This window comes from Gasterosteus aculeatus, chromosome 15, assembly GCF_964276395.1.
Source record: "Gasterosteus aculeatus chromosome 15, fGasAcu3.hap1.1, whole genome shotgun sequence".
Lineage (NCBI taxonomy): Eukaryota > Metazoa > Chordata > Actinopteri > Perciformes > Gasterosteidae > Gasterosteus > Gasterosteus aculeatus.
Window position 1 is genome coordinate 6,015,119 of NC_135703.1, and position 26,861 is coordinate 6,041,979.

General features: G+C 45.0%; 7 protein-coding genes across 10 annotated transcripts; 4 read left to right on the top strand and 3 right to left on the bottom strand.

The window, feature by feature from the left end:
- Positions 1 to 216: 216 nt before the first annotated feature.
- Positions 217 to 1,703, bottom strand: isca2 (iron-sulfur cluster assembly 2). Its single transcript, XM_040199423.2, has 4 exons — positions 1,564 to 1,703; positions 1,159 to 1,336; positions 868 to 983; positions 217 to 753 (listed from the first exon to the last, which is right to left on the bottom strand). The coding sequence occupies exons 1-4, from the start codon at positions 1,623 to 1,625 to the stop codon at positions 579 to 581; spliced, it is 531 nt and encodes a 176-aa protein (XP_040055357.1). The 5' UTR covers positions 1,626 to 1,703; the 3' UTR covers positions 217 to 578.
- LOC120832809 (NPC intracellular cholesterol transporter 2) lies at positions 1,189 to 4,031 on the top strand. The gene is made up of 6 exons (XM_040199424.2): positions 1,189 to 1,403; positions 1,989 to 2,168; positions 2,426 to 2,517; positions 2,991 to 3,098; positions 3,193 to 3,365; positions 3,534 to 4,031. Exons 3-6 carry the CDS (start codon positions 2,436 to 2,438, stop codon positions 3,618 to 3,620), a joined length of 450 nt encoding a protein of 149 aa, XP_040055358.1. The 5' UTR covers positions 1,189 to 1,403; positions 1,989 to 2,168; positions 2,426 to 2,435; the 3' UTR covers positions 3,621 to 4,031.
- A 2-nt stretch (positions 4,032 to 4,033) lies between these two features.
- On the bottom strand, positions 4,034 to 5,433 carry LOC144382983 (GSK3-beta interaction protein-like). The gene is made up of 3 exons (XM_078089871.1): positions 5,296 to 5,433; positions 4,974 to 5,219; positions 4,034 to 4,883 (listed from the first exon to the last, which is right to left on the bottom strand). Exons 2-3 carry the CDS (start codon positions 5,214 to 5,216, stop codon positions 4,725 to 4,727), a joined length of 402 nt encoding a protein of 133 aa, XP_077945997.1. The 5' UTR covers positions 5,217 to 5,219; positions 5,296 to 5,433; the 3' UTR covers positions 4,034 to 4,724.
- A 53-nt stretch (positions 5,434 to 5,486) lies between these two features.
- gskip (GSK3-beta interaction protein) lies at positions 5,487 to 8,117 on the bottom strand. Of its 3 annotated transcripts, XM_078089869.1 has the most exons (4): positions 7,979 to 8,024; positions 6,748 to 6,816; positions 6,426 to 6,671; positions 5,487 to 6,335 (listed from the first exon to the last, which is right to left on the bottom strand). In XM_078089869.1, exons 3-4 carry the CDS (start codon positions 6,666 to 6,668, stop codon positions 6,177 to 6,179), a joined length of 402 nt encoding a protein of 133 aa, XP_077945995.1. In that variant the 5' UTR covers positions 6,669 to 6,671; positions 6,748 to 6,816; positions 7,979 to 8,024; the 3' UTR covers positions 5,487 to 6,176. The 3 variants fall into 3 exon arrangements, with proteins under 3 accessions (XP_077945995.1, XP_040055359.1, XP_040055360.1); XM_040199425.2 differs by lacking the exon at positions 6,748 to 6,816 and having other exon boundaries at positions 7,979 to 8,117; XM_040199426.2 differs by lacking the exon at positions 6,748 to 6,816 and having other exon boundaries at positions 7,955 to 8,051.
- Positions 8,026 to 21,314, top strand: atg2b (autophagy related 2B). 2 transcript variants are annotated; one of them, XM_040199406.2, is made up of 43 exons: positions 8,026 to 8,315; positions 8,929 to 9,332; positions 9,436 to 9,598; positions 9,740 to 9,892; positions 9,980 to 10,082; positions 10,432 to 10,594; positions 10,688 to 10,867; positions 10,990 to 11,086; positions 11,216 to 11,371; positions 11,513 to 11,664; positions 11,870 to 11,981; positions 12,106 to 12,349; positions 12,431 to 12,593; positions 12,717 to 12,809; positions 12,909 to 13,097; positions 13,211 to 13,484; positions 13,577 to 13,685; positions 13,765 to 13,966; positions 14,466 to 14,608; positions 14,795 to 14,952; positions 15,047 to 15,219; positions 15,322 to 15,472; positions 15,591 to 15,793; positions 15,920 to 16,000; positions 16,147 to 16,253; positions 16,404 to 16,496; positions 16,588 to 16,658; positions 16,746 to 16,822; positions 16,896 to 17,066; positions 17,158 to 17,290; positions 17,376 to 17,575; positions 17,664 to 17,893; positions 17,989 to 18,109; positions 18,202 to 18,393; positions 18,471 to 18,572; positions 18,662 to 18,740; positions 18,828 to 19,038; positions 19,135 to 19,204; positions 19,283 to 19,365; positions 19,479 to 19,600; positions 19,681 to 19,835; positions 19,918 to 20,067; positions 20,161 to 21,314. In XM_040199406.2, the coding sequence occupies exons 2-43, from the start codon at positions 9,171 to 9,173 to the stop codon at positions 20,389 to 20,391; spliced, it is 6,222 nt and encodes a 2,073-aa protein (XP_040055340.2). In that variant the 5' UTR covers positions 8,026 to 8,315; positions 8,929 to 9,170; the 3' UTR covers positions 20,392 to 21,314. The 2 variants fall into 2 exon arrangements, with proteins under 2 accessions (XP_040055340.2, XP_040055341.2); XM_040199407.2 differs by having other exon boundaries at positions 15,325 to 15,472.
- A 131-nt stretch (positions 21,315 to 21,445) lies between these two features.
- On the top strand, positions 21,446 to 23,658 carry noxred1 (NADP-dependent oxidoreductase domain containing 1). The gene is made up of 6 exons (XM_040200013.2): positions 21,446 to 21,704; positions 21,812 to 21,978; positions 22,461 to 22,641; positions 22,794 to 22,948; positions 23,074 to 23,263; positions 23,361 to 23,658. Exons 1-6 carry the CDS (start codon positions 21,547 to 21,549, stop codon positions 23,506 to 23,508), a joined length of 999 nt encoding a protein of 332 aa, XP_040055947.1. The 5' UTR covers positions 21,446 to 21,546; the 3' UTR covers positions 23,509 to 23,658.
- Positions 23,631 to 26,716, top strand: tmed8 (transmembrane p24 trafficking protein 8). Its single transcript, XM_040200014.2, has 6 exons — positions 23,631 to 23,973; positions 24,354 to 24,465; positions 24,558 to 24,651; positions 24,739 to 24,832; positions 25,020 to 25,313; positions 25,489 to 26,716. Exons 2-6 carry the CDS (start codon positions 24,356 to 24,358, stop codon positions 25,704 to 25,706), a joined length of 810 nt encoding a protein of 269 aa, XP_040055948.1. The 5' UTR covers positions 23,631 to 23,973; positions 24,354 to 24,355; the 3' UTR covers positions 25,707 to 26,716.
- Positions 26,717 to 26,861: the final 145 nt, after the last annotated feature.

Here is a 26,861-nt window from a genome sequence, read left to right on the forward strand (position 1 = left end):
CTGATGTTTTCACTGAATTCTGACCAATTATTATTATTATTATGTTGACAAAGTAACCCTTTTAAGGAAATAGTCAATGCACTAACCTTTTATCAATTATCAATAAATAGAGACATTTGTTTGGTACCCTTTCATCACTCTAATGTAATAATGAAAGTGCAATCCATTATATAACACACAATTTGCTTTTAATAATAACTGAAAAGACTCAAGATATAAATACATCCATAATTCACTCCATTTAATGTTAGATGAAACAAATACAATAACTGCGATGATATATTTAGACTATTTACATTTTTTACACCCAGGGAAAGCCTAACAACTCATTTCAGCGTTTGTATTGGTTTGAATGCATGATGATTAACAGTCGAATATCGGCAACTCAGCTATCAATGAGCAGACTCACTCACTGTCTGCAAAATAACACGTTCATAAATATATACCCCGGCCTTTGATTCAGTTCAATTGGTTCACACCTAGAAAACCAGTAGGTGCAATCCATTATGTTTAAAATTGTCTGATATTTAATTGTGTTTTGCACACAAACCAGGGTATCAAGCGAGGTGGTTGCAAGGTCATAGTTTGACAGAGAAGGAGCTGCCACAGGAGCAGCCGTGATCGGCTTGAGGATTCTTGAGCACGAGGAAGGTGGAGCGGATCAGCTCCTGGGTGAAGTCCACAGTGGCTCCTTTGACGAACTCCAGGCTTTCCTCGTCCACAATAATCCCCACTCCTCCCTGCTCGAACACTCTGAAAGCAGAGCAGCGACGAATGCAGGCGGGAACACAGTTGATTGGATTAATAGACGGTAATAACACAATGTGTAAAACAAAAACCTCAAAAGGTAGGTTTGCGGTAGTTTACCTGTCATCTTCATTCCTTTTGTTGTCAACAGAAAACTTGTATTGAAACCCCGAGCAGCCTCCACCCTCCACATGTATTCTCAGATAATCACCCTTCTCCATGATTTCCCCTAGTCTCTGTTTAGAAGGGGGGGGGGGGGGGGGGGGCGAGATCATGATTACACATAACGCTGAAGTAAGTAACTATAAATGACATTTCAAGTGTTTTCGCAGTGTAATGTGGGGGGATCAATACAACGTTTGGATTTTAAGACATGGGCGTATGATGCTTAATCGTGGGCATCTAACTGACCTTCACACATGACTCAGTGAGTTGCACTTTATCTTCAGATGGTTCTGACCCCGCCGTCGTCTGCCGGTTGGATGCGCTGCTGAAGCGATGGAGCCCCGTTGTGTAAAGGGGGGGCTGTTTTTGAGGAAGTCGATGTAGCAGTTGGCTCACATTGTGGTTGGACACAAGAGTTGATGCCCTGACAAGAAACGTGTATATGATGTTAAGATCAGATCGCACGACAGGACACTTAACGGAGCTCTGGGGTAAGCTAACGTTAGCTAGTTAGCTAACGGTCGCGCGAAAGGCTAGCTTAATAACAACCTGTCAACACTTCAACACACAGCTCTTTTTCTCCCTGTGGACACTTGGTTTATAGGTTATGGTCTCTACTATTGCCTACGATATAAGATAAACAAGCGTTACCTTGCAAGGTGCAATACTTTTGACTTTGACGCAGTAATCATAGCTCCTCTTACGAATGACATCTTCCATAACAAGTGTCGGTAGTTTGAAGCCCAGCCTACAACAAAAGGGCTGATCGAGCCTTCATTGGCTGAAATGATTGTCTAACAAATAGATACGCCCATATTCATTCAATACAGTCGTTTGATTCGTCAATTTACATGTCAGTTTGAAGGCATTGCCTGTGCCGTTTGTGATTTTTTTTTTACCTCAGTTTTGTTTTTCAGGCAGATATCTCCGCCAATAACGTTATTTGTTGCCTCAACGCTACGCATATACCAGATATATGTTTATTTAAGTGGGGGTTGAAGATGGCTGGGGTTGTGTCTACAGTCATGTATTCGTGAACTGCTTGAGATTTTGAGCATTCAATTATATCTTTGAAGGCGGGGTCTTACTGGTGGGAAGTTTCCTGGCAGGCTTCGCTGCGGGCAACAAAATAACCCACACTAATAATCAGCTGTCTCTGATAATGGGCGTGGCTTGTGTCTCGTGACACAAGGAAATAAAAGTGCCAGGCGGTGGTTGTTTATCTCACTTCGGAAACTGACGGAAGCCCTCCAAAGGTACAGTTTTTTATCATTTGTTGTTAGCTTTACTAGTCTTATCAGAAGGCTATCGTGTATTTACCGTGTATATCAGGTAGTCGAAGAGTTACGTCTTCTGTGTTGTGAAACTCCACAAGCACTACTAAGTTACATTCAGGACGTTTGAGGAAACAAACGGTCCAACGATTCAACATTTTCCGCCCTAATCCATACTTTTGGTGAGCTTTACTTTATTTTTATTACGTAACGTTAATTTGTTTTTCGTGGTTTTTCAGGAAAGGAACCATGGACGTCCGGGCTCGTTTTTTCGTGCTGCTTTGCTTGATCGGACTCACCTGTGCCGAGCCAGTGAAATTCATCGACTGCGGTAAGCTTGACTTCACTCATGTGAAAGACTTTCAGTTTGTATTGTTGCAAACCGCTTTTAACTTCGCACCGACTAACGTTATATCTAAAGGCCCGGTGATCAATTCGTATGTGCGTTTTTTGTTTTTGAACTATTTCATTTTTGGGGGGGGATTCTCCGTAATATCACCCCATCTAGAATGATTATTTGATTTAGCACATCTCTAAACGGGGAGAAAAGAAGCCGCAGCAGAGTCAATGATAGAAATGCGTAGTCTCATTTGCACGGACTAAATGCCAGATCCTCAGTTTTCACGTTGTTACTCATCGTTTGTCACGAGACTCTATTGCCTCAGTCATCGTTTTTTACATTTTTGGAAAGCTACAGGAGAACTCTACTTTTCTATTAAAGGCAACGCAGTTTTTTTAAATTTAATAATTATTAAATTGGTATTTTTAATCTGTACTTTTTTTTTTTTTTTTTTTTTTTTTAAGGTTCCTCTTCTGGCAAAGTTTCCATAGTGGACATTACCCCATGTGCCAGTCAGCCATGTCGGCTAGAACGAGGACAGTCCTACAGTGTCAACGTGACGTTTGACAGTGGTAAGGGCGCTTTATTGTTTTAAGAGGACTTCTTCCAACAGTCCAAAAAAATCAGCTTTTCTGACGTTGTTCATGTGTGTGTGATCTGTTCTAGCTGTTCAGAGCCAATCAAGCACAGCCGTGGTTCACGGCATCGTTGCTGGAGTTCCCATCCCCTTCCCCATCCCCATAGAAGATGGCTGCAAGTCTGGTATCCAGTGTCCCATCCAGAAGCAGCAGCAGTATCACTATCTGAACTCTCTTCCTGTGAAGTCTGAGTACCCTGCCGTAAGTGCTAATTAAATCCGCAGCCATACTTTTTTAAAAAAAAAAATTATTTCCCCATCAGGTTCTTTTTAATGTAGACAGATTGCTAAGTAAAAATGTAATTTTGTGTATTCCATTTTATTGTGTAAAAGGCAAAACCTGTATTAAATTTCTCTTCTGCATGTGCAGATAAAGCTGGTCGTGGAGTGGGAACTGAGAGATGACAACAAGAAAGACCTATTCTGCATCCGGTTCCCAGTTCAGATTGTAAACTGAGTTGGCCAAAGTACTTTTGATACTTTTTTTTTTTTCTTTTTAAAAGGGATTCAGCTATGAGTAAAGAAATATGTGTTTCCAGTTCAGATTTTATTTTATTCCTTCATCAAATGTCTTTCACTGGTTTGTTGGAACTTGCACATTTTGACTGCTGCTGAAATAAAATGCTAAACTCTGCAGTAACCTTCATAAGTTGGTTTTAAGCGAGATGGATGTGACTAGTTTGTATTTGTCAATGACCCTGAATCACTTCCACCACTGCAGCGCAATTGTCTTACGGTCTGCTCTGTAGTTAGAAAAATTGCATTCTGTATTTTCAAAAAAACTTTTGTGTTTTTTTTCTTACTGACTGTACTAATAGACCTGTTTAATTGGAGATTGTAAATTTAGAATAAAAACCCATGAATGTGGCATAGTGTGAACATATTTATTTCAAAATCCATGCTGGAGGATTCAGTGAAGGGACTCGTTTTGTTAAAACCAGTTTGTTACTGCGGCCACGTCTGGCTTTCCCTCCTGTCGGATAACTCTGGATGGTAAAACACGAGGTCCAACAGTTCTGAGAATTTATTGGTCAACAGCAGAAAATGACCATGTGACTAATGGATTTCTTAACACCGAAGGACTAGTGCAGGAACCCATTGAGAGTATACAGTGAACCTTCCGGGATCTCTTTTCACAGCTTGGAATGCAAGCTCCAGTTACTTTCAAGGCAGTGTGTTGGGGGCTAACTGTAGCTTTCGCTCAGATTCCTGCAGAACTAGTTTGTATGCTTGAGAGATTTTGGTTTCAGTGCAGGCAGCGAGGGGGGCCTGTCCCGGCTCATTTAGAGTTGGAGTAGGTGCAACACTCAAGATGTGCATAGCTACAAAACCGCAAGGTGGGAAAATCTTTCCACAGTAAAGTCAATGTTGCAACAGACCCCATACTGGCAATCCACATGACGTTCTTCGCTATGGAAGTCTGAAACCAAGCAGTCGATAGCGAAGGCTACCCCTTATTGTAGCGGTAGCTAGGGAGGTGGATGTCACATATTTGACCAGACTTTGCCTTTATCCACATACACTCATCAACCTTTGTTCCACTTTGGAATCTTGGTCCTTTTTACTGTCCGTTTTGCTTCAGCCTCTCCAGCCGCTGGAGCAAAGCATTCCCGAAGGCCTCCCTGTAGCCCGGACTCAGCTTGTCGAGAAGTGAGTAAACGGTCTCGTGATACTGTGTGTTTGAATCCTCGTCCACTTGATTGAAGGCATAGCCCACCACCTGTTCGCCAGAGGGGATTTCATTATAAAACATGCATACAATAGGAAATAAAACACGACGCCACAATGCTGCCCTTTTCACAAAGCTTACCCTTAATCCGGCCTCTGTGAGCTCCAGACAATATCTGTTTCCCTCTCTTGTTTCCACATTGATGTAGGCCACATCTGACGCGCTGTTGAGACTCTGCGACACGTGCATTTCATCCACGGCAAAAAGCACGTCTTTTACCACGGCCTCTGCCTCCAAACTCATGTCCTTGACACTTCCAAGCACAACGCAGTCCTCCTCAAAGGAAGAGGTGACGGATTCCTCGGGCTGGCAGTCTACATCCATCCCCTGTCACAGAAAAACAACTGTATTGGCTGACTCGGCGGAAGCCCGGATGATAATCTGTATGTTATAAAACACTTACTGAATCATAGAAAAAGATGTCTGTCAACAATAAATGAGCTCACATCAGAAAGCCTGTGGTTTACTGGGCCTGTCAGAAAAAGCAGCTTTTTTTTTTACTGCCATGGTAACAACATTGGACTAGCTGTCAAGTATTCGCTAGGATTGGTAGTAAAAGCTGAAATACACCAGTATAACAGGCCAAAAACGTAAGGCACTGCAATGCACAGCTTTATTGGCAAAAGTACATTTGTTTAATCACGTGTTTCCTTAAAGACCATTATCTCAAGATAAAAAGCAGAACTGGAACTAACAAGCATTTGACTGTAAACTGTTTTTACTTTAGAAGTGCTAGTTGGACAATTTAAACACATGAGGTATCAGTGTGAGAAACACTTCCTTCTTCTGCACAGTTTAGCAATGACTCAGAAATTGAAAAAGGCCAATGTGTTCCCACAAAAGAAGACTAACATAGTCTCCAGTATTTCTGGAAGATGAGTTCTCTCTGTGTTTTTTCCCCATCATCTTACAAATGCTTCACTCATGAAAATCCCTCTGAATGTAACAGGCTGCTAAACGTTTCAGTGCAGGCAGCGAGGGGGGCCTGTCCCGGCTCATTTAGAGTTGGAGTAGGTGCAACATTCTCAAAAGATGTGCATAGCTACAAAACCGCAAGGTGGGAAAATCTTTCCACAGTAAAGTCAATGTTGCAACAGACCCCATACTGGCAATCCACATGACGTTCTTCGCTATGGAAGTCTGAAACCAAGCAGTCGATAGCGAAGGCTACCCCTTATTGTAGCGGTAGCTAGGGAGGTGGATGTCACATATTTGACCAGACTTTGCCTTTATCCACATACTCTCATCAACAACCTTTGTTCCACTTTGGAATCTTGGTCCTTTTTACTGTCCGTTTTGCTTCAGCCTCTCCAGCCGCTGGAGCAAAGCATTCCCGAAGGCCTCCCTGTAGCCCGGACTCAGCTTGTCGAGAAGTGAGTAAACGGTCTCGTGATACTGTGTGTTTAAATCCTCGTCCACTTGATTGAAGGCATAGCCCACCACCTGTTCGCCAGAGGGGATTTCATTATAAAACATGCATACAATAGGAAATAAAACACGACGCCACAATGCTGCCCTTTTCACAAAGCTTACCCTTAATCCGGCCTCTGTGAGCTCCAGACAATATCGGTTTCCCTCTCTTGTTTCCACATTGATGTAGGCCACATCTGACGCGCTGTTGAGACTCTGCGACACGTGCATTTCATCCACGGCAAAAAGCACGTCTTTTACCACGGCCTCTGCCTCCAAACTCATGTCCTTGACACTTCCAAGCACAACGCAGTCCTCCTCAAAGGAAGAGGTGACGGATTCCTCGGGCTGGCAGTCTACATCCATCCCCTGTCACAGAAAAACAACTGTATTGGCTGACTCGGCGGAAGCCCGGATGATAATCTGTATGTTATAAAACACTTACTGAATCATAGAAAAAGATGTCTGTCAACAATAAATGAGCTCACATCAGAAAGCCTGTGGTTTACTGGGCCTGTCAGAACAAGCAGCTTTTTTTTTTACTGCTGCCATGGTAACAACATTGGACTAGCTGTCAAGTATTCGCTAGGATTGGTAGTAAAAGCTGAAATACACCAGTATAACAGGCCAAAAACGTAAGGCACTGCAATGCACAGCTTTATTGGCAAAAGTACATTTGTTTAATCACGTGTTTCCTTAAGGACCATTATCTCAAGATAAAAAGCAGAACTGGAACTAACAAGCATTTGACTGTAAACTGTTTTTACTTTAGAAGTGCTAGGTGGACTATTTTAAACACATGAGGTATCAGTGTGAGAAACACTTCCTTCTTCTGCACAGTTTAGCAATGACTCAGAAATTGAAAAAGGCCAATGTGTTCCCACAAAAGAAGACTAACGTAGTCTCCAGTATTTCTGGAAGATGAGTTCTCTCGGTGTTTTTTCCCCATCATCTTACAAATGCTTCACTCATGAAAATCCCTCTGAATGTAACAGGCTGCTAAACGCAGACGTATCAATGGATTCCATGAAAATAAACAACGTAGTGACACTTCCATCTGTACATCTTCACTATCGGTCCTCCAAAGCAGCGATGCATTTTTGTTAAACTGCTGATTAAATCAACACAGTGCTGGTAAACTCAATTAGAATGAGAGATATAGAAACAGACATTTGCCATTTCCTATACATTATAAACTCAACCCACGACGCTGTAATAAAGCCAGTCAAAGAAGCAACACATTGAAGGATAGTTGAATACCTATTTGGCACATCTGCCCCCATTCAGCAGTGGACAATGTACTTAAATTCTTCACTAAAGCAATACGACTATTACTATGTGGCATCATCTTGTTTTAGTTGGTGGAGGCGGATCTGATTTTAAATATTTAAATATGACTTTTATGCATATTTTATATTTATGCAAATCATAGAACATGTAACGTGAGTTAGATAAGACTAATCTAACTTAGATGGCTAATGTTTGCTAGCTAACGTCACATCCGGGGGCAGCTAAACTCAGAAAACTAACGTCGGCAAAGCGGTAAACTGCTCTTTGGCCTATTTGCGTATTTGCATTCATTCAGATACATTCAACCCACATGCCACATGTCACACGTCTGATCTGAACACGTTGCAGACGTCTTTTCTAACCTAAAGCGTGTTCCCGTTTCTCACCTCCTCGTCGGTTGGGTTCTTCTGGATTGTGGAAGCTTCCGGTCCGCCGAGAGGTGGTTTCCGTTCCGTCAAATGACTCGTCACCCTCGCGGTAGATCGTAACGACGAACCGTTGCGCTTTAAATGTTGTCAGTAACCGGTGACTGAAGTCTCATCCACACGCGCCCTGTTTAAAACCGTCTGAAGATAATGAGCTGAGCGAAAACCTTTAAATCAATTCCCGTCCAAAAGGTCTGCACGGAGCCGCCATGTCATGACGTCACTTCCTAATCCCTTCCCGGTGGAGGCTCAGTTGGTGCGGAGTCATGAAAGTGTTTGTAAACAACTCAGACGGAAGGTAACTCCACAGCCGCGCTGACACATTCAACCCTGTTTGTTTACTTACTCGTTTCGGCCTAGTCCTCTGGTGCCTGCATGTAACGGCATTCCTGTTAGCGTACACGTTGTTGAGGGAAGATGTAACTTAATAAATGTTGGATTTTAGGGTTAGCTGGCCATCTAGCGAGCCTATACCGCTACAGTCTTTAGCCTGACGTTAGCCGGCTAAGCTAATGTTGCCTCACTGTGCAGACAGGATTGGTTCACAGGCTAGCTAATGTCGCTAGTTAGCTAGCGAAAAGACATACATTTGTTTTGCTAGCGCGACCCTCGTCTCTTGACTAAGTGATCACAGCTGATTGGTAGTTATTGATTGGCGAGTTTGTAGCGTTTAAAAAGTCCAAAACAGTTATTTCGCAAGAGCGTTTGGCTTGAGGATCAATGTGTGCTTAGGATAACAATGACACTGTTGAAAATGCTGCGCTATAGTATAATGGTTTTCAGGGTAAATTTAAAACTGCATCCGACGTAAACCGACGCATTCGAGGAGTTTCTGGTTTCGGTTGTGTTTCAAAGTGCCATGTTGTGTCAAGTCTCAAATGACCTCTTACATTACATCTGTCTTTTAATAGGAGCCGCAAACTGGAGTCCCACCAATTCCCACACATATCCCCGAATGTCAAAGCATCCTGCGGAGTGTCCCTAATCTTGGGATGTGAAGGGTGTTTGAGCTCAAGATTTCTCCATGTCTTCAGGTCGACAGGATGACACAACTGTAACAGCCAGTCCTTAATTCATAGTCGTCCGAGTTGCCGTAGCATTTCGGTGGCCTCCAGATCCCTGTCGTTGCATGCGTGCTGCCTATTGAGTCAAGATGCCTTGGCCGTTTTCGGAGTCCATCAAGAAGCGGGCCTGCAGATACCTCCTGCATCGGTACCTTGGCAACTTTCTGGAGGAGAAACTGAGCTTGGATCAGCTTAGTTTAGACCTCTATCAAGGCACAGGATCACTTGCACAAGTGCCATTGGATAAATGGGTGTGTGTGTGTAATGTTACCTTTAATACAGATTTAATGATTTGATTTAAGTTACAGAATCTTTTTTTTGAACGCTTCTATGTTTCTTTTTCTTGTTCAACAGTCACTCAATGAACTCCTAGAGACGGCAGATGCCCCTTTTGAAGTAATCACAGGTTTTATCCAGACAATTTCACTAACCGTTCCGTGGGCAGCCCTACTGCACGAAAACTGCGACCTCGAGGTCAAGGGTTTGGAGATGGTGCTCAGACCAAGACCAAGAGGAGGTGAGGAGAAGCTGTATTACGTGCTACTAAAACACCATCTGGTTGGATTTAAATGTCTCGCCATTCTGTAGCGTATTAAAAAGTTGACACTTGGTTTTATTGAAAAGTCAATGACTATGTCACCGCTGGCTGTCTCTCCAGCATCCGGCACGGAGCCCATGTGCTGGTCCAGTTTCATGACGAGCAGCATGCAACTTGCCAAAGAGTGTCTCAGCCAGAAACTTACAGACGATATGGGAGAGAGTTTCCAGCCTTTTGAGGGGTTGGAGAAGTTTGCAGAAACGATCGAGACGGGTACAATAAGTGGACACTGTTAAGCACCGTTTTAAAACGTTAACCGACCTAGAATTTGTAATTTCTGTTCATTTTCTTTCCTTGCAGTTCTGAGAAGAGTTAAAGTGACATTTTTGGAAACTGTTCTCAGAGTTGAACACATTCCAGATGATTCTAAAACCGGGATCGCCCTTGAGATTCGAATAAAAAAGTAAGTTTGGACAGTATGGGAAACCAGAACATTAGCAAAATGGTACATAACCTTTAGCATAACATACTATGACATATTTTGAAGCATTAGATTTTAACTACACGCCTCCATCCGTTATTGAACATTCCATCATCAGTTTTAATTTCTAAAGTTTAGGATCAGTCAAAAAAGAAAACGCATAAATAAGGGGAACAAGAAAAAATACCATTGAATATTTTTTTCAGTTTTGATTTCGGCTGTGAATCGAGAAAAGGTTGCAGCTACACGTATGGAAGACGCGCCATTATGTAGCGTGTCTTCAAAAAAAGTTTTCCCTTTCTAACTAATTGTGTTCTGCGGTTTCTTACAGAATTGTTTACTGCGATGAAACAGGCGAGGAGACTTCCAGCGTGAATGTGCATCAGCCAACCACGTTCGCACATAAAAACCTGCAGATGGAAGGCATCACTGTATTCTGGGATGAGTTTTCTGATGTGTCCCGTCCTGCTTGTAAATCTTCCCCCACTTCAATGGTTGGTGCAGTGAGTCTTTGAAACTTGTAACGCAGGAACGTGTATGTATGTGTGTGTCTGCCTTTTTAATAAATGTGTCTCTTTATTTTTCAGGAAACTGAGCCAAAGCTCTCCCCTAGCTGGAATCCCAAAATAATATGTGAGCCTCATCCTCAGTTTACGGAGCCTCTGTCCTCGACGACACGCTTTGAACCCGTGCAGATCGGGAGCCTCTGTGGTAAAATCGAGTTGTCCCTCACTCTGAAAAACAACTTGGCTATGCCTGGAGCGAAGGTAGATTAATTTCTTCAGTCCAAAATACTATAAGAAAACAAATCTGGATTATTTCAATAGTCAATATTACAAACAGTGCGTAATTGATTTTAACAGGGTGTTTTACACGCTTTGCTTTGCAGCTGGATGTTGTTGGACATATCGACACACTTCTCGTTCTTCTGTCTCCTCGGCAAGTTCATCTTCTCCTGGACTTGTGTGGAGCTTTTTCTGGGGGAGGTGTGTCTCATCTGTGGTGATAGATCAGAGACAACATTCCAATCAAACGGGGTGATGATGTACGTGAGTAAATGAGTTACTTGGAAGTGGAGTGAATATAGTATTTCTTGTTTTTTTTGTGTGTGCAAGAATGGGCGAAAGACAGAAAGAGCAGACCCATACAGCAAGAGGATGAGTATCGGCTCCATATGGAACTGAACCGCTGTCTCAAGAAGGACACCGCTGTGCTGGGAACAGACCCCGACCTCTTTGAGAGCCAGACCACCAGAACTGTGTCTAGTCGAGGTTGGACCCAAACACCTTCCCGTGGCCCCTTGACCTTTCTGAGAACCAGGATGTTGTAGTTGCATTTATCTAATAGAATGTGTTCTTTTCGTGTCTTTCCCCTTTTCTTTTCATTTCTAAAACCATATGTGGTTGCCGTAGATGATGTGTTCTTCTCCATGGCAGACATGGACATGTCTCACAGCTTATCATCCCTTCCTCCTCTGGGTGAACCACCCACCGTTGACTTGGATTTGTCTCTCAATAGCAACTACTCTGCCTCCCCAGGAGAATCTCCTACTGGAATTTCAACAGTAAGTCTTCACCTCCTCGGCCGCAGTCATAAAGACGCAGGGAACTTGAATTTAGTTTAGCATCTGAGTGTTATGGTTACTTTGTCAGATAGTAAAATCTCATCGCATCTTCATACTGACTAAATTAGGACGCATGTGACATGCAGCCGTTTTTAGTTTGTGCTGTAAAAGTTGTCCGCAGTAAACTGTGAATCTGTGTTTGTAGGCTATGTGGGATGATTACATGGATGTACCCCGACAAAGAGAGAGGCAAACTAACGAGACTCCCATCCAGTCGCGGGATTCAGAACTTGCTCATAAATTACTGAGACAGAGTAGTAAGTATCTCAGTTTATCTGTATACATCATTTCAACACGTTAAACTATTAAATACAGTCACCCTGTTTCCATGTGTTTCAGAGGGAGAGCGATGTTACATTCTGCCATTGTTGTATTTTTCAGCCCATCCGTCCAAAACTCACGGTGACGAGTCAAGGCCGGAGTTGGTGTTGACGTTGACACTGAGTAGCCTCGCCGTCTCGGTCCTCCACATCGACCCGCTGCCGCCGCCAGATGCTGCTCCCAGTCCCCTCGGCCCCATGGCCGCACACTACTTCCGCATGCTGGGCCCGGGCCAGCTCGCCCCGCCCGCCTTCCTCCAGTCTCGGGCGGTGTTTAACCAAGCCTGCCCCCATGACCACCTGAGGTGCACTTTTGTTTACAACCAATTCCTTTTATGCAAAGGTTATTCTTGATTCAACAAACTGATCTGGGAAACTCTTTGCAGGTTTGTGGGCCAGGGCCTAAAGATCTTCTATGAGCACTGTCAGGGATCCAGTCTGCGGACCTTCAGTACCGACGTCTCCCTTCGCCAGATGGAGTTTTTGGAGTGTCTTTTCCCCTCGGAGGGTGTCCCCGGTGGCTCCCAAAAGGGCATCCAGTACACTGAGGTTAGTGTTTCAAGTCCAAGCTAAGCACATCTCGCAGTGCGCTGATCTTCGGTTTGCTAAAGAGTCCTCGTGCGTGGAATTACATCGAGAGGGATTCCAAATACTTTCTCTGTCGTCCCTCAGCTCCTGACGTTTGACACTGCAGTCGGAGCTGACACGCCGCTTACCAGCTGCCTTCACCTACTTTACAAACAGGCCGAGCGCAGAGGCCCTCAGGTAACCGTCGGACATGAAACACAAAATACAACACTTGGCACGCAAAAGCCGTGTGTGTGTCATTGTCAGGCTCTTACTCTTACTCTCTGCTCTGTGCAGGGCGGCCAGGTTCGCCGCAGCACCGTTCCTAGGAAAGCGGAGATCCAGGTGGAGCTGGGGCCGGTGCGCTCGGAGTTGGACATCAGCATTGTGGACCGTCTCAATTCACTGCTACAACCTCAGAAGCTGGCTACCACAGAGTTGATGGCTTCCCACATGTACACATCCTATAACAAACATGTCAGCTTGGTGAGGGCGTCACGTTTCTAGCCAGATCTGGAGGAGCAGGTGTGACAATGCAGTAAATATATATGCTCTCTAACAGGACTTCTTTTTTGTAATTCTGTGTCCCTTTGACACAGCACAAGGCCTTTACAGAGGTTTTCCTTGATGACCACCATACTCCCACCAACTGTCATGTGACGCTGACTGTCAATGCCCCGTTGCTGGGCCTCGCCATCCGCTTCCCCATCCCCGACCTGCGTTCAGATCAGGAGAGGGGCCCTTGGTTTAAGAAGTCCCTGCAGAAGGAAGTCTTTTACATGGAGCTGGAAGACTTGGAAGTGAAGACCGAGTTCATGGGCGGCAGCTCGCCTGACCAAACCAAAATGGAGCTCACTTTCAGGGAGCTCATTGGTATGTGGTGTAAAACTCCCCCTATAGATTTCTTTCGATCAGGATAGATTTGCTCTTTAACTGCTTTTGATTTTTTTTTTTTTCGTACATAGGGAAGTTTCAGGAGGAGCCGGATCAAGCAGCCGCCCGGTTCCTCAGGGTGTCTCACACCATGGAGGGAGAAATGACGACGTCTGAAAGTGTCAAATTTGATTGGCCGAGGTAAGTTTATCCAACCAACCACAAGCTGCTCTGCTTATTTAGTGGAACCCCACAGTGATATCAAATCTCTCGTGAGCAGGATCGTGCTGAAGATGAACCCCACTGCAGTCCACTCAATACTTGAGCGGATCACAGCTGAGGATGACGAGTGTGCTGAGGACCATTCCCTTGAAGAGGAAGAGGAGGAAGGGGCTGCCCATTCACTGAAGGACGTGTGTGACTTTGGGAAACCAGAGCCATCTCCATTTTCGTCACGCAGGGTCATGTATGAGAATGAAGAGGTGTGTCGTAGCCAAAGGGTCACACTAAAAATGCAAATATATATTCTTCTATTTTTTTAAATGTTGATGAAGTACCGAGAGCAGCTGTTATGTGTATGAAAACCACCAGATTGTTTCACGTTAGTCTGCTAATACAACTTGTCAATCAGAAAATGCTCCGTTTGGACCTTTTCATAAGACCACATACTGTATGAACAATGTACTCAAGGCACAGATATGTGTAATATCAGGGAAACAACACATACCTTCATAGAAATACTGCAGCACCCCTATTTGTTTAAATTTGCTTATTAATCGAATTGTTGTCTTAGTTCTGATGGTAGCGTCAAAAGCAGGTGTATTTTCTGTGCAGGTTGAACATTTGCATTCAGTAGCGAGGGTATTCTCTATTTGATTATATTTCATTGACAGATGCATCCTTATGCAAAGGGCAACATCCGCTTTGCATTTCAAACTTGTTGACAATGTGTTTTTTTGTCTGTTTGTTTTTTACCTCCAGATGGTCATCCCCGGCGATGCTGCTGAAATGACAGAGTTCCAAGAAAAAACCACAAACAACTCGCGCTTCATCCTCGAGCTGTGTTTCCCCAATGTGCAATTAGTGCTTCCTGGCAAGGCATTTTATGAAAAACTACACAACAGGTAACACATTTGTGATATGATGCCAATGTTCACGTTTTTTGTCAACGAGTCAACGAATAATCATTTTGGGAAGGATTGTTGTTTGAATAGATCACGGAATTAAAAGACAAACAGTGTGAACATCCCCATGATGAGATACATACAGGTCTCTTCATGCACTCAACCATTGTGAAACGTATATTTTAGGATAAACAATGACCTGTTGCTATGGGAGCCAACTGCTCCGTCTCCAGTGGAGACGGTGGAAAGCATGCCGTACGGAGTTGGACTCTCAGTTGCCAGTCAGCTGATCAACACGTACTCCAAAGACAGCTTCAGCCAGTTCCGCTCCACTGGTCCCGAGGGTGAGACGACAAAAAAAACAACATTAGCGTTTCAGTAGAAACATCTGAAATGAGGTTGTCACGTCAAGAAACATGCTTTGTGTTGTGCTGACAGAGGACAGTGGCTCAGAAGAGGAGACCATGAACTATTACTCTCCTGCGTCGGACCTGGGCCTCAGGTCTCGCAAGAAGAAAAAGCCCAAAGTCCAGAGCAAGACCTCCCAGAGCCTGTTCTCCGTCATCATCGCTGTCAATCATGGCCTGGTGGCCCTTCAGACTAATGCTAAGGTGAACTCACGGCCGTTTTACCATCACAGAGTGTCCTCACGTCAGGTTTTATGGACCGGGTAATTTACTTTTTTTTTCTTTTTTTTTTCGTCTTTCTCCCAGAAGGAGGATAAAACTGTACTGAAAAACAAACATGGCGAGTTCTGGCTGGAGGTGAAAAACGCGGTGTTGTTCAGTGTGACGCAGTACGAAGGATATAAGGACCAACACTACATCTGCTTTCACACCAGTAATATGCACATGTATCATCAAGGTAAACAAACACATTCACCATAACCGTGTTTCGTGTACGTGATATTTTTCCCACATATCGACCCTGTTGTTTCTACATCACCGGTTCGTCATTCTTGTCCCTCTGTTAATCTGTTCAGGCCTCGTGAATGGAGGCACCTCTGTCTCGGATGTCAAGTTGCCATGCAGGACGCATCCCCACTGGCTGGAGCCGACCATCTACCAATCCGAGACCTCTCCCGAGAGGGCCTCAACCCCGTTGGAGGGCATCGGGCTCGAGGCCCGCAGCATGCTGTCCGTGGCCGTCAAAATCTCCTCCCAGAGTGCGGAACGCAATGTCAAGGTAGGTCGTTTTGTATGCTGCGGCGACGTGACGGTTTCATCCACATTCAGTAAACATTTCCCTTATTTGAGGCAACTTGTGTTTGAATATATCATTTTAGCTTTTAGCTAACCCTTTTTTTAATAGGAATTTCTGATTGCTGTTGGAGTGAGAGGAGCCACACTTCAGCACAGAGTGGTCTCTCCCAGCCTGGGCTGGTATGACCAGGTAGGTCAATATGGAGCTACTCATTCACTAACTCCTTCAATAGCGTTTTGCGTCTTTTGTCTTCACATTAATTTTAAGAGAACATCTCCTGGAAATACAATTAAATATCCCATTCGCTGCCTTAATGCCAATTTATGTGTCAACAGATTGTTGACTTTCTGAATGTTTCCGATGAGCCTGTGTTGGGTTACGCGCCTCCTGCGTCTGTCACCACCCTACACTTACACCTGTGGAGCTGCTCTCTAGACTACAGGTAACGTAGACTTCTGACCTCCCACTAAGTAAAGTTATTTGTTTTTGTCCTTTTTATAGTTTAGAGGGTCCTCATCTAAGACAGTATAGAAAGGAACAAGGTTTTCAGCTGCCAACACCCTATTTTAAATGTATTTTTCTCTCTTGACAGACCCCTCAACCTGCCACTCAGATCGCTATTAATTGTAGAGACTTTTAGCATTTCCAGCAGCGTCTCCTTAGATCTGTCCTCCTCAACACTCAGGTATGAGCTGGCTACTGGTTTTGCCGACACAACATTGAGCGAACAAATTACGATCGAGTTACTTTTGCTGAGAATAACGTCTTCTGCACAGGATCATTTTGGACGAAGCGGCTCTGTTCCTCTCAGACAAGAGTAACGCGGTTTCTGTCAATCTGGTGCGAGGTCAGTTGACACGCGCAAGGATTTGAATTCAACTGCTTAAAATGTTCACGCACAGCTTCGACCAATGCTTGCTTCTGTTTTTCTCAGATTACGTCCAAGTGGTAGACATGGGGACATTGGAGCTGAGGATTACAGCGGTCAAACCGGGAGCCGGTGGAAAGTTGGTAAGAGTTGACCGTCTGTAACTGAACTTTTTATTTTTGTGTGCGTCGTGGTTCACCGTGTCTCTGGCGACAGTCGGAGCCCAGATTTGAGCTGCGCTGCTCCAGCGACGTCATCCACATCAGAACGTGTGCCGACTCCTGCGCTGCCCTCATGAACCTCATCCAGTACATCGCCAGCTACGGAGACTTGCTCCCCCCTGCGGAACCAGAGGCCAAACACAGCGGCACTACACAGAGGACCAAGGTCGGCAGTCACACGCCGACGTGAACCAACACTGCGGCACCGAAGATCTCCACTGGTCGTCCCTTCTTATTCTGAGTGTGTCTGTGGACAGGCGGAGTTTCCCAGCCGGCCCCCATCTCAGACCCTGCTGCTCGCTGAGACCGAGCAGCAGATGTTGCAGGATCTGATGAGTGAAGCCATGGAGGAAACGGATGGGCAGCATGCACCAGGGCTGCAGCAGAATGGTGAAGACTTTGTTCCGTAAACATTGAAGCTTTTAGCTCCACGAATCACTTAATCCTGGTTCAATATGTTCCCACGCGTCTACAGGTGGATGTGACGAGCGGAATGAAGACCAAGACCCGCCTCACTCAGACCTCTTCTTATTCCCCGATGAGAGCGGGAATGTCAACCAGATTTCGAGCCCCACTTACCCGATGCTCCACTCTCCTCTCATCACTCCTGTCCCTAACCCGGCGCACGAGGCCGATGACTTTTGCATCCTGGAGACACCGGGTTCCAGAGGACAGGTCGGGACCTACTCGCTCACACACCTCTGGCTACTGGTCACACGGAGGCTGAAAACCTGTGGCTCACTGGAAGCAATATGTGTTTCAGGATATCGATCAAGAGCCGGTGGTAAAGCGGCTTACGTCAGATCCTGTGGAAATCAAAGACGATTACTTCAGTCAGCCTCTAGACGGGAGTGATTCCAGCCGTGGAGCCATGAACTTTCCCATCCCAGAGGTGCGCTACCTCATCAAAGAGATCTCGGTCATATGGCACCTCTATGGTGGGAAGGACTTTGGGAGCGGCCCTTTCACATCCTCTCCTGCGAGAAGCCGCGGGTGAGACGTTCACTGTGTTCACACAAGGTCCTTCAATGTGCTAGAAAGGAAACCGACATGAGAAATTAGTGTCCTTTTCTTCCTCATGTTTGCAGGTCGACCCCCCATAGCTCCCCCTCTCAGACTCCGGTGAGACAGGCCTCAAAGGCTTCAGGGCGGACGGGAGGCGGAAGAGGAAGAAACCCTGAAGTCCTGATGGAGATACAGCTCAGCAAAGTAACGTTCCTCTTTGCCTCTGAATACAGGTTTATCATGTCTCTCTGTCATTTCTTCACCGTTTACCAGCTTCTCTTTGCCCTCTTCCCTAGGTGAGATTTCAGCATGAGGTGTACCCACAGGGCCAGGTGGCTTCTGGACCTGCAGCGGACCAGCCAGTGTCCCGGCAGGTGTTTGTCGTGCAGGACCTGGAGATTCGAGACAGACTGGCCACTTCACAGATGAACAAGTTCCTGTACTTGTATTCTAGCAAGGAAATGCCCAGAAAAGCCCATTCGAACATGGTGAGGAAAGCGTCACACTCACGCTGACGCGCTCAGGGCTCTGCCTTGTGTGACTCACTGTGTGCTTTTGGTTTTAGTTGACAGTTAAGGCACTGCACATGTGTCCCGAGTCCGGCCAGGCGCCCCAAGAGTGCTGTTTGCGTGTTTCCCTGATGCCTCTCCGCCTCAATATCGATCAGGTAAAAGTATTTGATACAGATGGTTTTTACACCTGTGTCCTCTGTAACCTTTTATGTGATGTTTTTTGTTTTGTTTTGTTTGTTCCAAGGATGCGCTGTTCTTCTTGAAGGACTTCTTCTCAAGTCTCGCGACTGAGGTCGAGTTTTTCTCGCCACCTGCTCAAGAAGGTTAAAAAAAAGTGCCGCAAACTGCGACGGAATTAAACATAAACCCTTTTTGCCAGTATTGACTCCTGATGACATTTTGTTCTGTAGTTGTCTGTGTTTCCACAAAAAAAACGGCTGCCCCAGAGATCACATGCAGCTTCTCCAAGCCGGCCAGCAGCAGCCAGGACCCGGCGCCCATCATCTCGGTTCCCGCCCAGAGGCGTTCCAGCCACAATGGTTTCACCACATCCGGCAGGGAGGAAGTGAACGACAATGAGGCCTCAGCTACTTCTTTCACAGACCAACCCATCTTTTTTAGGTTAGTTAAATAACTAAACAATGAACCCCCCCCCCACAGCTTTTTGATGAGAATATTTCATCGCTTGTTTCTGTAACATTTGCTTTTTCAAAAAAGGGAGTTTCGGTTCACCTGTGAGGTTCCCATTCGCTTGGATTACCACGGGAAACATGTTGCAATGGAGCAGGTACATGAGGCCTGCTCATCAATCCACGATATATACTATTTGTGCTTTATGAATGATCTTTTGACTGCTCTCTTACAGGGAACGTTTGCAGGGATAGTTATCGGGTTGACGCAGCTCAATTGTTCAGAGTTGAAACTGAGGCGCCTGTGCTACAGACAAGGGTATGTTTACCCCTGTGATGCATTATATCAGACAGCGTTGCTTATTATTTTATATATTTGATTAAGGCGGTAACAGCAAAAATGATGGATATTTATTATTCTCTGTATTTCAGATTATTGGGTGTGGATAAGCTGTTTGCCTATGCAATAAACGAGTGGCTAAGTGACATAAAAAAGAACCAGCTACCAGGACTACTGGGTGGTGTGGGACCTATTCACTCTCTGGTGCAACTCGGCGAGTAAACGACACGTTCCCAACTAATCAACTAAAAGTTGTAATGGATTGCCGGTTCTTAAGGTGCATGTTCTCTTCAGTTCAGGGATTCAGGGACCTGGTCTGGCTCCCGATCGAGCAGTACAGGAAAGACGGCCGCATCGTCCGCGGGTTTCAGCGCGGCACCGCCTCCTTCGGAACCTCTACCGCCATGGCCGCCCTGGAGCTCACCAACCGGATGGTGCGGACCATCCAGGTAAACCCGTGGTTGTGCTCTCGCTCAAAACCGACGCGCTCACGAGGCGTCCGACCAATCTTATCGACGTGTGTCAATTTAGGCAGCAGCTGAGACGGCCTACGACATGGTGTCCCCGGTGCCTGATGAGAGGGACACAAAGAGGGTGAAACGGTTCTCCCATTACGGACTGGCTCATCAGCCTGTTGACCTGAGAGAAGGTGTAGCCAAAGCCTACACCGTTGTAAAAGAGGTAAACAATAAAACTACATATGAACAATGTTTTCACTCAAATTCCATTGATATTGATACAACAACCTATTGAGGATTTTGCTTCCGTCCACAGGGCATCACAGACACAGCACTGACTATCTATGACACGGCCACCAGGGAGCATGAACAGCGCGGGATGACGGGGGCGGTGGGTGGCGTCCTCCGCCAGCTGCCGCCGGCTGTCGTAAAGCCGCTCATCATGGCCACTGAAGCCACCTCCAACGTCCTGGGAGGAATGAGGAACCAGATACACCCAGACGCACGGCAGGAGGAGTCTCAGAAATGGAGGCAGGGCGAGGAATGATTCCTGTTGCCGTTTGGTACCTGTCTGAAACCGTGACGGCACATGAAGCAACGGCTAAAAAAACGTGTTAAAGTTTCTTTGAAGCTGCATTTTCTTTTAAAGAGGTCCTCAGATGTGCACACAGCCCTTGTGTAATAACCTTCGTGATTTTTATGTGGCAATTTGAGCTACTGTGACTCTGGTTGTGTCAGCTAAACAGTTCCCTCACGGTGCCTTCATGATTATCATCATTGTTTAATCAAAGGATGTATGAAGAGGAATTAATTTATAAACTACATCTTTATGTGGATTTTGATTTGCATTATGATAGAAAACAGCATTTTAAATATACAAAAACAATGAAGAAATAGGTGGTTGTCACAGTTGCTTAATTCTAAAGCAGTTCTGTTTACAAGTTGTGTGTTCGCGTTCTCTACTCCTATTTAAGTGTCAAGAAACACTAATATTGTAGGTGTGATGACTTGATTTGTATAATATCCTGTATGTGGGCTTTGATATTTACTGTAAATATTCCTAATGTGTAACATTTCATCCATATATAGGAGAACAAGTATAGAAACGGAATGTGTTACATTCTTTTATCAGTACTTTAAAGAGACTAAGAGAAAAAGGACTGGACGACTATCCAAATTGGTTATTAAGTGTGGATCAATGTTGGGAATTTTCTCAAATACTGCTCCGAAAATTAAAACGGTTTAAAATATTTTGTCAGTCAGCGCTCACATTAAGTTAATGACAAGCCTGTTATTCAAAATCTTGAAGTCTTAATATCTTGCACAATTGTTTTTTGTTAGAATAATAATATTTGGCTTGATATACTGTGCTGCAGACATGTCATTTTGCCCATATTTCTTGTATATAAGTGTACAGCTTAATTTGTATTAAAAGCATGAAAGAGAAATAAAAACGTTTGAATCCCCTAAGCAGTATTTTTTTTAGTTATTACTTGTAGATAAACTCTTCTTTGCCCCCTATAAACAAAATCCAACAAAAAGTTTCTCAGCAGTCATTTTACTTTGAAATGTTGAATCGATCAAATGATCGGAAGTTGTTCTGTTGCCATCGAAACCGTTGTAACTCTTAATTCTGTTGTGAGACTTGTCCCGATAGACTTCTTGCTCCTTGACATTTGACCGCCGTCGAAGTTGTGAGAAGATGATGGACGTGTCCGCTGGTTTAATTAGTTTCTCTTTCGAGGCCGAACTGACCGAAGAAGAGAAAGCGTTTATCTTCCTGCGGGCGCGCGCGGCTGGACTGACGTTTTGCGGGTGCGCGCACGCAGCTTTCTTGTGCAAACTGGTCCACTCGCTGAGGTATTTGTTACCCATCGATTAGCATTCGCACACGAGAAGAACTTAACGACCTTCATCAAACGCAATGTTACTTTTTGACGTCATTCCGATGACGTCACTGTTTACAGACGTACCATCGAAAGTCTCGGAGGCCCGTCGGCAGAAGGAGACGGTGACCTCCGCGTTGGGATACTCGGGATGGGTCAAATGGGGAAACAGCTGCTCCTCACCCTCCTCGAGTCTGGCATCAAACCGTCGCACATTAAGATCTCAAGCAGGAGACCAGAATGTGTAGGTGCGTTGAGAAAACCAGAAGCTCCCAATCAAAGTTCATTTAACTTTCAAACAATCAAAGTTCATTTAACTTTGATTGGGAGCTTCTGGTTTTCCCTTCTGGTGCAGTAAAAAGGATAAACCAGCAAGTGTCTGTCAAGCCTGGAACTGCTCTGTTTTCTCTTCTATAAGGGAAAGAGACTGAAAAACAATCAACGGTTGACAGTATAAATAAACACATTTAGTAATAATAAACTAAAAATGAACACAATTTTATAAAGATCTTACTGTCGTGGAACATGAATGTCAGCTAGGATTTGATACTTATGATGCATAATGTTTCCCCAAAAGTGTATCTCAGTCTTTTATTACAGACAAGAGTTTAAGGATATTTGCCATATGATAAACGAAATGAAATGAATGTCCTCACAGTATGAGACAGTGATGAAGGCAATGAGTTGATTTCACTAAGTTCCACCTCACTTCCCCGCGTCCTTCTTTCAGTGGAATCCACCAGGACGGGAGTTGAATGTTTCTTTGACAACCGCAGACTGGGCGCGTGGGCGCACGTGCTGTTCCTCTGCTGTCTGCCCTCTCACCTGCACAAAGTCTGCGCCGACCTGCGCTCTCACCTGCCCACGCGCTGCCTCGTGTACAGCTTCCCCAGCGGCGTGCCCGTCTCCAGGTATACGCACACACACACACACACACACACACACACACACACACACACACACACACACACACACACACACACACACACACACACACACACACAAAAGCAAATGTGGATTTTCCAGTCACCGAATCCCTCTCGTTTCTGATCTTTCGTTTCAGATTGGCTCGGCTTCTTGGACACGATTTCACCCTCAACCCGCAGTATGACTTTATCGCGTGTGACGCCGCAGATGTGTGGCTGTCCTGCAGCGGACTGATCAAGGACCTGAGAAATCCTTTATTGATAGAGGCATCGTGTCCTCTTACAACCAGCGGTATGTTTCATTGTTGCAGACTTTTCTTTCTCCGGCTATAATTTCACAAACACGTGAGCAATGCTTCCCTCTTGATTTTACATTATTACAAGTGAGTTTGTGTTTCTATAATTCACTATATTTAGGTGGCATTTCCGTGGGTCTGACCTGGGTGAGTGCAGTGTTGTACAGCCTGTTAAACATCTGCACCTCTAGTGGTCTGGGATCCAGTGATGCTCTCGCTCTTATCAACAACGTCCTCAAAGACAAGTGTCCAAACGCCGTGCAATTGGACGCGCGCAATTTCTCCAGCGCAGCCTCCCTTCGCACGGATGAGTGAGTAGACATGTGGATATGTATATATTTATTTATTTATTTTAATTTGTGTTTCTTATCTGTCCTGAACAAACCATTTTTTCTTTCCCCTACAAAGACCTTTTCCGTGGATTTCTCTCACCGATGCTCAGACCAAAGAGACGCCGCTGCTGCGCTTTCTATCGAGCAGCGGATCCACGCAGCAGTGCCTCACCGCTGTGTACACATCCCTGCTTTGCCAGCCAAATAAGACAGCTGCTATCTAACGTGAAGAACAACTGTGACATTTTCGAAGTATATCCACCACACGGGCTTAAACGTGTGCTCCGTATTCTGTACATTTCATGGTTTTTAAAGTGAAATGTAATAAGAACATTATGCAATAAAAAAGGCCTCCGTGTTTTGTGATAGTCGTACATGTTTTGTCCTCAATGTTTGTTGCTTCATATAGTTAGTGTAACTAAAGTAAGTGGAAAACAAGAATGGGGAAATAACTCCAGCAGCAATGAAACGTTTAAACTTCTTCGCCGTCATCTCGGCGCGTGAGAATCGCCGGTTTTCGTCAGCGCTCGTGAGACGCGGAAGTGTCAAATCAGTTCGGCTATGCTTTTTTTTTCTTCTCCTCCTGCCGAGCAGCAACAGCGCCGCGTACCGAGCTCCGTCACATGAACGAAATGGCCTGAGTTCGGACTGAAGTAACATCGTGTGTCGACTAGCAGCGTTACATTGTGGTGAGATAAACGCGTATAGCTGTCGCGGCTCCTCACGGATGTACTTTTTCTCCGCCTTCCTCGCGAGCGTTAGCTGCTGTGAGCTAACGGAGCTAGCCTCCCAGCTAAAGTTAACGCCAGAGGTTGATGCTAACCAGCGGAAGCCTTCACGTAAAGCGACGCACTTTGCTTCTGAGGCGACAGCTTCTAGTGAACCAGTTCCCACCTCGGCTAATGATGCCAGTTGTAGTTCCAGTTTGTTTAGTTTATTTAACCAGTGTTTCTTTTTTTTTTTTTTTTCTAGGCTAATTTTTTCTGCTGTTGTCGTCTCCCGGGTCGGCGGGGGCGGGGCTTCATCTGTTCTAGCCACGCACACTGAGCTGTTTGTCTTGCCTTTACAGCCATGGAGAGATTAGAAGCCACATCAGAGCTCCAGTCGCGGTTGTCCTCTCTCTCCTTCTCGTCGTTTCCCGGAATCACATCTAAGCAGAGCGACAAACAGCCTCTGGACAGGTAGCCTGTTGCTGATCGCGCTCCTCGCATCCACGTCTTCTCTGTTTATGTATTGTGATGGGGTTGTTGTTTTTTTCCCTGCTGATATTCAGGCTCCAGAACACAGACCTTTCACAGAGCTGCACCCCGACCAAAGAGCAAGCTGACATGGATGAAACCAAGGAGGATCCAGAGCAACATCCGGAGGTATTTCATACGCACGCTGACAATAAGGGGCAAAAATCTGGGAGAGCAAGAGAATATAGCATCAACGTGTTTTTTTTGCATTTTAAGGGCAATGTAGCGGCCTCAGAAGAGCTGGCCCAGGGGGACGGAGGCGAGGAGAACAGCGGTGCTGCCAGCAGTCCGCTGTCTGCTGAGATGAAAGGTGAGCACCTGCACAGCGTACCGCCGTAACTGCTGCTTGGTTTTCATCTTTCAATTCTGAATCAGCCCGTTTCGTAAATATTTTTTATCACAGTTTTTAAGAACATCAGGCTAGATAAAATGGCTATCAAAGCTGCCGCTTTTGCTCTTCCTGGACACGTTGACATTTTGCCCCCTAATGACGGCAGCCCAGACGCCGCCCCTGGCGCCTCCGACCACCTGGACGTCTGCCTCGCTGAAGGAGCTGAAAGCGAAGCTGCGAACGGAGGACGACTGCATGGTGACGGTGTACCGAGGCGACATCATGACCGTCCACGTGCCCACCGTGCCCGAGGCCAAAAAAGTGTGCTGGGAGTTCGCCACAGATAGTTATGACATTGGCTTCGGGATATATTTCGACTGGACTCCCGTCACGAGCCGGGCCATCACTGTGCACATCAGCGAGTCGAGTGATGATGAAGACGAAGAGGAGGAGCTGGAAGGTCAGTTGCTGTCAGTTTGTGGTGTAGAGCGGCCTAAGTTTATCGTTCTATAACACGGCAGTTATTCCATACCTATAAACAGGCCATAGTTGTTTTGTTGTTTTGCAGGTTTCTCTCTGGCTGGTCTCTGAGGCCCTGTGTAAACTTTGTGCTTTTTTGTGATTTGTGGCTGCAGGGCCGGTCGGCAACGGAGACGTCGAGAAGGGCTCCAAAACTCAGACCAACTCGAACTTGGCAGAGATCTTGCCCGTCTACCGCCAGGACAGTCACATGTCCGTTCAGGGGGGGAGCCACGATTTTCCAGGTGAAGGCACATACCTGCTGAAGTTTGATAACTCCTACTCCCTGTGGCGGAATAAAACTCTCTACTACAGAGTTTATTACAGTGCCTGAGATGCATGTTTGTGAATGTTGAATTTAAAGAGCAACACCGCTCGTAAGACCGGCAAACTATTTTTGATTCCATACTTTGAAAAAATATATATAAAGATATAATATAAAAATGTTAAATATCAGCATATCTATTTTTAACACAATCCACTTGTGTTGAATTCCTGATTAGATAGTTTTGAATGCAAAATTTGCTCCAATGTCTTACTGAAATATATATATTTCAAGACCCCTGTGCTATGTCCCTGTGCTATTTGGTCCAGTGTCCCCGTCATTTACATGAATCGTCCTCTGCTGTGACATTTCTATGGTAGCAGTGATCAGGGAACACCTGCACAGAATTCATCAGGCCAGGTGCTTAATCAGCAGTGCTCTAAAGAAATTGTTTTGTTGTGTTTGTTGTGTGTACTGTGAGCGTACACCTGTTGTTTTGTGTATTTGTCCTTCTGCCCTGTATCTTAACTTATTTTCTGTCGTTGTCAAACTATATAATGGAGAATATTATGATAGAATACAAATTGCGTGCACAGAGTTCATATCGGTGTGTTGGTAAAATGTATAAGTTGATTGTACTGAACAGTTGCCAGAGTGCTTTTTATGACACAAATAAAACCCATCCCTTATCGCACAAAGCTCTTATTATGTAATATAGATTCAATATTTACAGTTGCTCTCCCTCCATTAATTTGCTGTATCAGAGGTAGCAAGCAGTTGTAATATTTCATCTAAATGCATTTTGAGCTCAGATGTGAGTGAAGGTCACTGCTTTTGAATCTCCTTCGGTGCGTTTGGCATACATTTCCAATGGTGTTGCCTTGTTTGAAAATCCACAATTGGACCACGCTCACTCCCCAAAAATGTCCAGGCATTGTCTGTTAACGCTGTGCACAATGTAAAGGAACGGGTTTAAAGCTTTCCATGTCTGCTGAACTGTAACCTTTTTACTGTAAGTCATGATGACGATGTTTGTTCCTGAAATTTATATTCCATAATAAAGAGAAGGTTGGATAGTTTTCTTTGTGATTTATTTGACAATTGGATCAAACATATAAACTCAAATTAGTAGATTGTAAATTTGGAAAGTGAAGAGCAGGTAAACATTGCTACTTGACACTTGCGATGTGTCATTAAGGCAGCTTTTGTGTCTGGTCCCTCAAC

Excerpts from the sequence above, each read along its gene's own strand:
- isca2 (XM_040199423.2), bottom strand. The coding sequence starts at position 1,625 with ATGTCATTCGTAAGAGGAGCTATGATTACTGCGTCAAAGTCAAAAGTA. Across the intron at positions 1,337-1,563 it reads AAAGTATTGCACCTTGCAAG|GGCATCAACTCTTGTGTCCA; the intron begins GTAACGCTTGTT and ends GTTTCTTGTCAG. Across the intron at positions 984-1,158 it reads TCACTGAGTCATGTGTGAAG|AGACTAGGGGAAATCATGGA; the intron begins GTCAGTTAGATG and ends CCTTCTAAACAG.
- LOC120832809 (XM_040199424.2), top strand. The coding sequence starts at position 2,436 with ATGGACGTCCGGGCTCGTTTTTTCGTGCTGCTTTGCTTGATCGGACTC. Across the intron at positions 2,518-2,990 it reads AGTGAAATTCATCGACTGCG|GTTCCTCTTCTGGCAAAGTT; the intron begins GTAAGCTTGACT and ends TTTTTTTTTAAG. Across the intron at positions 3,099-3,192 it reads CAACGTGACGTTTGACAGTG|CTGTTCAGAGCCAATCAAGC; the intron begins GTAAGGGCGCTT and ends GATCTGTTCTAG.
- LOC144382983 (XM_078089871.1), bottom strand. The coding sequence starts at position 5,216 with ATGGATGTAGACTGCCAGCCCGAGGAATCCGTCACCTCTTCCTTTGAG. Across the intron at positions 4,884-4,973 it reads TCACAGAGGCCGGATTAAGG|GTGGTGGGCTATGCCTTCAA; the intron begins GTAAGCTTTGTG and ends TCTGGCGAACAG.
- gskip (XM_040199425.2), bottom strand. The coding sequence starts at position 6,668 with ATGGATGTAGACTGCCAGCCCGAGGAATCCGTCACCTCTTCCTTTGAG. Across the intron at positions 6,336-6,425 it reads TCACAGAGGCCGGATTAAGG|GTGGTGGGCTATGCCTTCAA; the intron begins GTAAGCTTTGTG and ends TCTGGCGAACAG.
- atg2b (XM_040199406.2), top strand. The coding sequence starts at position 9,171 with ATGCCTTGGCCGTTTTCGGAGTCCATCAAGAAGCGGGCCTGCAGATAC. Across the intron at positions 11,372-11,512 it reads CAGAACTGTGTCTAGTCGAG|ATGATGTGTTCTTCTCCATG; the intron begins GTTGGACCCAAA and ends TGGTTGCCGTAG. Across the intron at positions 11,665-11,869 it reads CTCCTACTGGAATTTCAACA|GCTATGTGGGATGATTACAT; the intron begins GTAAGTCTTCAC and ends CTGTGTTTGTAG.
- noxred1 (XM_040200013.2), top strand. The coding sequence starts at position 21,547 with ATGATGGACGTGTCCGCTGGTTTAATTAGTTTCTCTTTCGAGGCCGAA. Across the intron at positions 22,642-22,793 it reads AGCGGCGTGCCCGTCTCCAG|ATTGGCTCGGCTTCTTGGAC; the intron begins GTATACGCACAC and ends CTTTCGTTTCAG. Across the intron at positions 22,949-23,073 it reads GTGTCCTCTTACAACCAGCG|GTGGCATTTCCGTGGGTCTG; the intron begins GTATGTTTCATT and ends CACTATATTTAG.
- tmed8 (XM_040200014.2), top strand. The coding sequence starts at position 24,356 with ATGGAGAGATTAGAAGCCACATCAGAGCTCCAGTCGCGGTTGTCCTCT. Across the intron at positions 24,833-25,019 it reads GCTGTCTGCTGAGATGAAAG|CCCAGACGCCGCCCCTGGCG; the intron begins GTGAGCACCTGC and ends TAATGACGGCAG. Across the intron at positions 25,314-25,488 it reads CGAAGAGGAGGAGCTGGAAG|GGCCGGTCGGCAACGGAGAC; the intron begins GTCAGTTGCTGT and ends TTGTGGCTGCAG.